The 6347-nt window shown below is 37.8% G+C and overlaps 1 protein-coding gene across 1 annotated transcript; it reads left to right on the top strand.

Moving 5' to 3' along the window:
* The first annotated feature begins 3965 nt into the window (after nucleotides 1–3965).
* LOC140983846 (uncharacterized) lies at nucleotides 3966–5978 on the top strand. Its single transcript, XM_073451003.1, has one exon. It carries the CDS (start codon nucleotides 3966–3968, stop codon nucleotides 5976–5978), a length of 2013 nt encoding a protein of 670 aa, XP_073307104.1.
* The last annotated feature ends 369 nt before the right edge of the window (nucleotides 5979–6347 follow it).

Raw genomic sequence — 6347 nt, 5'->3', positions numbered from 1 at the left:
GTAAAAGTTAGTTGCGATAAAGTAAATGTTAGATGCGGAATGTAAAAGTTAGTTGCGATAAAGTAAATGTTAGATGCGGAATGTAAAAGTTAGTTGCGATAAAGTAAATGTTAGATGCGGAAAGTAAAAGTTAGTTGCGATAAAGTAAATGTTAGATTGTTAGATATTAGTATTAAATCATAATATTTCATTTAGTATTAAATCATATATTTCATTTAGGCAATAGCGTGGCTCTGTCGGTTGTTCTAAATGAAATATAATGATTTAAATATTTATTGTATAAAAATTAAACAACAAATCAAGATAACCACTTCAATGGTATCAAGCATTTGATGTAAATTGATAACAACAAATAATTCATTTTTATACCTACAATAAAAAAGAAATTAGCAAAATGAAAAGAAATAAAGAAAGAATATACAAAATATAAACAATCTTACTTCACCAAGAATTCATCCTCTTCACCTTGACATAATAGATTTAGCTTTCCATGAACTTACTTTTGATCAACACTAAAAACATCACTCATAATTTGGAAAATGAAAAATATATTGGAACTTAAAACTTTTATACACACTCACACTATATTTTACAATGAGATAGAATGATTCTCAAGCTAGCACAAGGCCTCTATTTATAGGCCAAATGAGAGAAAAGGTCAAAAATTTTATTAATGCCATGTAGTTGTAATAGTAGTCTTTGTTTCCTCCAACTTCAATTCCACGTCCTTTCTTTCAATGCTTCGTTCCAAGACTTTAATCACCGAATTTGACTCTGTTCAAAACAGCAAACATGTGGGAAATTGTCTGTAGATGAATTTGGCTACTTGGTTCACCTCATTTGGTTAAGTATTGAAATAGTTATGATTTTTTTACTATATGCTGGTCATGGTGAAAGTAAATTTGTCCTCCTTTTGATATTTTCACAATTTGATCATCTTAACCAACTTTTTAGGCAATCATGTATTCTGCAAAGTTGTAGATAATTTCTTAAGGATTTCAAACATGTTTGAATCACCTACATTTGTGTTTTTTTAGCTTGAGTTATCATTATTTTACTAGCACGTAGAAAACTTGAAAATAAAACATATTTAGTAAGACATTTAAATATAAACAACAATACTAAAATAACATAATTTTATAATTTTAATGAAACTTAAATTTTAAAATATAGGTTTTAACATATAATAAATTATTAATTTTAAATTTCATCAAAAATAAAGATTGTTTTACATTAGAGTCAATAAAGCCCGAGCCACAAGTTGGCTTGCCAAGCACCTACTCTAACAATCTCCCAATTGCCCTATAGCCAACTACTCATAGATCTTAGACCCATTGCTTCACGATGCTTCTCAAACAATGGTCCTGGCAGGGGCTTCGTTAGTGGATCAGCAACGTTATCTGTGGAGGAGACTTTTCCTACCGAAATGTTTCCTCTTCCCACAATCTCCCCGATTATGTGGAACTTCCTCAGTATATGTTTGGGTCGCTGTTGAGACCTTAGTTCCTTTGCTTGCGCAACGGCACCGGTGTTGTCACAGTAGACCGAGACTGGATCAATTGTTTGAGGAATGACACCCAATTTTTGGATGAAATTCCTCATCCAAACACCCTCCTTAGCTGCAGCAGATGCAACTATATATTCGGCCTCTGTGGTTAAATCCACTGTGGTGTCTTGCTTGGAACTTTTCCAAGAGACAGCACCACCATTGAGCTTGAATACAAATTCAGAGGTCGATTTCTAATCATCCACATCTGATTGGAAGCTAGAATCAGTGTAGCTTTCCAATTTTAGTTCTCCACTCCCGTATACCAAGAACCAATTCTTAGTTCTTCTCAAGTACGTAAGAATATCCTTCACTGCTTTCCAATGCAGTGGACCGGGATTCGACTGATATCGGTTTGCAACACTCAGTGCATATGCAATATCAGGTCGAGTAGATATCATACCATACATAATATTGCCTATGTCAGACGCATATGGAATGCGGCTCATGGTTTCCATCTCTTCATCAGTCTTAGGGCACATAGACTTGGATAGATTCACACCATGAGACATTGGGAGATATCCTCTCTTGGACTCCTCCATAGAGAATCTCCTCAGTATGGTGTCGATATATGTGGATTGGGTGAGCCCTAGAATTCTCTTTGATTTATCCCTATAGATATGTGATATAGGTGGACTTTACGTGTTTTTCATGTTATGTAATAGCTCATTGTGTTGCACATATCGTTTAGATTGCATGCATTTTGTCACATTTTAGCATATATTATTTTTTATTGTTGTTCATGTGTCTCGTGGGTGAAAACGCATGAAATTCGTGAATAAACTGAAGAAAATTCATCAAAGGGCGATGTGCGCCCTGGCGCTTGAGAGCTGTGGAAAAATATTTTTTTGCGAAAGATATCCGCCTGGGCGCGTCGAAGAAAAAAGAATGCAGGATTTACGAAAGTCATCCGCCCGGGCAAAAACTTATGTCCGCCCGGGCGCGTTTATTTTGGAAAGATTTGCTGCCGAACTTTTTCCAAAATTTCGAGAGGAGGCTGATATTTTGGACGATTTGGAACTTATTCAAACATCATTCAGCAGCAAAAAGAGCCTAAGGAGGAGAGAAAAAGCTTGGAGAAAACGCTTGGATTGAAGATTCGAAGATTTCCGAGCACCGTTCTTCGTGTTTTTCGTCAAATCTAGTATTTTTAATTTAGTTTTTATACTTTAAACATTGTGTTGTTTATTTTCGCTATGAATTCTAATAGCTATTTGTTGGGATTTAAGGGGATCCTACCCCAAACTTTGATTTAATTATTTTATATTTCGATTGTTGCTTTATTCTTGAATGTGCTACTGTTTTTCATGGTGTTGTTAGAGCGTAGCTGACTTTAACAACGTTTTTATATTGCGAGTGAGTTCGAGAGAATAGCTTGTGATAGGAACGAGTAGAATAGTCCGTAGATCTACAATTTGCATAGATATATGAAATTGAATACGCGTCGATAGTCATAGTCCGGTAGGACGAAAACTAGGAGATTTCATAGATCGATATGCGATTCACTCTTGATAAATAAAAAAGACATTTAATTACTTCACTGAGTAGAATTAGTTTGGCATAGCTCGAGAGAGTGTGTTCAATTGAATGAGAAATCCTGTTGGAAGCATACAATCACTATCGAAAGAATTAATTAATTAAAAAGGGGTAGGTGAACTGAAATTCCCAACAAATTCATTTCTCATTAAATTTTAATCAACCATTCTAGATATTATATCTCATTATTTAATTCCTGAATCTTTTTATTTTCATGTTTATTTGAGCATAATAGTAATAATCAATCAATCAAATTTTCGTTGCTAAAGATTTGATAACTAAAAATAATAATTGTTAAATACAGTCTATAGTAGAACGATACTCGTACTCACGTATATTATACTATTAGTTGACATCGTGCACTTGCGATTATTTTTTGGGCATACAAGACCATTTTTTTATTAAGGATTCCACAGTGCAAGTTTTGCTCGATCAAGTTTTTGGTGCCTTTGCCGGGGACTGTTAATTCACAATTTTATTTTTAGTTATTTTCTTTAGCATTGTTTTATTTTTCTTGATCTAACACTCCATATTCCATTCCAGAAATCTTTTCCAGTGCATGCCAAAGTCACTTGACGTGGAGCTTGAGCAGTTTGACCCTGAAATCGAAAGAACGTTCCGCAGGAGAAGACAACAGCAGAGGCTTAAGGAACTGATGGAGTGGCACTAGCGCAAGCATAAGGAGGAAGACCATGACGATAGACATGTTGAGGTGCCATGCCGCATACCGATGATAGAGTATGCCCAGCCCTCTTTGGATGGTGCACGCCCCAGTGTTGTGAGGCCTATTGCGTGGGAAAACCAATTCGAAATCAAGCCAGCTATAATTCAGATGATCTAGAATACAGTCCAGTTTGGGGGATCTGCGTTAGATGACCCAAACATGCACATCGTAGATTTTCTTGAAATTTGTGACACTTTGAAATTTAATGGAGTTTCTGATGATGCTGTTAGATTACGTTTATTCCCTTTCTCCTTACGTGACAAAGCTAAACATTGGTTAAATTCTTTGCCTGTAGGTTCGATCACCACATGGGAGGACTTGGCGAAGGCGTTTCTCATTAAATACTTTCCTCCATCTAAAACCATGAAGCTGCCGGCGGACATCACCACATTTTCTCAATTCGAGCAAGAGTCTTTATATGAAGCATGGGAGCGCTTCAAAGATCTACTGCGGAGATGTCCACATGACGAATTACCACTTGGGTTAGTAGTTCAAACCTTTTATTATGGTTTACTTACTCCTAATCGTACTATGATAGATGCTGCTGCTTGTGGAAACCTATCGAGGAAGACAGCTAAAGAGGGATATGAGTTATTGGAGGAGATGGCCGCTAGCAACTATCATCCTCATTCTGAAAGGAACAACCAGCGAAGAAGTGCAAGAGTTCACGAGGTAACTGACATTTCCGCTATTACTGCACAACTTGATGTCTTGAATAGGAAATTGGACGGACTGAATATGGGTGGCACGACTATGCGTCTTCAAGAGATATTTTGTGAAAAATCCGGAGGAGAACACTATATTAAGGACTGTCAAGACAGTTGTCCTTTTTATGTGAAAGAACGGGTACCAGTGAATCAAGTGAGAGTCCAAAACCGTCCAAAGAATGATCCGTATTCGAACACATACAATCCTGGATGGAGGCAACATCCCAACTTCTCGTGGGGTGTCCAAAACAGTCAGAATCGACCACAGGGAGGACAACCGTATGGGAAACAACAGATGAACAGATCTGATCCTCCTAGAGAAGAAAAGTCTAATTTGGAGCAGATGATGTCTAAGTTCATTTCAGCCACCGAGACTAGACTACAGAATCAGGATGCATCGATAAAGGGGCTAGAGAATCAGATTGGGCAGTTAGCTAAGATGATGGCAAGTAGAGAGTCGGGCACCTTGCCAAGTAACACCGAGACTAATCCTAAAGGGCAAGTGAATTCCATTGAGTTAATGAGTGAGAAAACGTTAGAGCCAAGAGAGGGAGCTGTTGACACGTCCACAGGTAAGTCTTCTAACTCTACACTCGCACCTACTGCACAATTTAAAATTGTCATCCCTCCACCTTTCCCTGCAGCATTGAAAAAAGCAAAATTGGATGCGCAATTCGGTAAGTTCTTAGAATTATTCAGGAAATTGCACATTAATATTCCCTTTGCTGATGCTTTGATGCAAATGCCGAGTTATGCTAAATTTTTGAAAGACATCTTAGCTAATAAGAGGAATTTGAAGGATCACATGACGAGAAACTTGACTGAGAACTGCTCTGCAATTGTGCAAAACAAAATCCCACCAAAAGTCAAGGATTCAGGGAGTTTTTCTATTCTTTGCATGATTAGTGGTGTGGTTTTTCATAAAGCTTTGTGTGATCTTGGTACACGTATTAATCTTATACCTTTGTCTGTATGCAAGAAACTTGGATTGGGAGAGCCTAAGCGAACGAAGATTTCCTTGCAATTAGCAGACAGATCAGTCAAGTATCCACGAGGGGTCATAGAGGATGTATTAGTGAAAGTCGGAAAGTTTATGCTTCCTACAGATTTTGTGGTACTTGACATGGAAGAGGATAGGGAAATGCCTTTGATTCTGAGGAGACCGTTCCTTTCAACTGGAAAGGCCGTGATTGATGTGCAAGAAGGGAAGTTGAGATTCAGAGTGGGAGAGGAGGAAATCACTCTTAATGTTTTTAACGCTCTTAAGCACACACTGCATACTAATGATTGTTTTATAGTAAATTCTTTGGATTCACTTGTGTGTCATTTTGTGCAGGATGCTATTAACGATCCATTGGAAGCCACTCTCACCACTAAATTGAAGGAAGATGAACTCAAGGAAGACAAAGCTGAAAGAGCGGCATACTTTAGTGACAACCATCCATGGAAGAAGTCAGTAAGATGAAGTTTGAGGATTTGGGGGATCGAAGAGACTTGAACTCTCAGAAGTCAAGCATTGAGGAACCACCGACACGTTAGCTCAATACACTACCTCCACATCTGAAGTACGTGTACTTAGAGCGTAAAAATCTAGCAGCGCATTACACCGAGAGAATTTAAGGAAGGCAAACCAGTGCTCTTGTATAACTCCAAGTTGCGCTTATTTCCTGGTAAGCTCAAATCAAGGTGGACTAGCCCTTACATGATTACCAAGATATTCCCCTTGGGAGCCATAACTTTGAGAGATGGGAAAAATGAGCCGTTAATAGTCAATGCTCAACGACTGAAGCGCTATTTGGGTGGCACAGTGGAGCAACAAATTGGAGTCACTCGA

Source organism: Primulina huaijiensis, chromosome 9 (genome assembly GCF_012295235.1).
Source record: "Primulina huaijiensis isolate GDHJ02 chromosome 9, ASM1229523v2, whole genome shotgun sequence".
Classification (NCBI taxonomy): Eukaryota; Viridiplantae; Streptophyta; class Magnoliopsida; order Lamiales; family Gesneriaceae; genus Primulina; species Primulina huaijiensis.
Note: the sequence above shows the minus strand (reverse complement) of the source record. Positions and strands in the feature narration are given on the sequence as shown.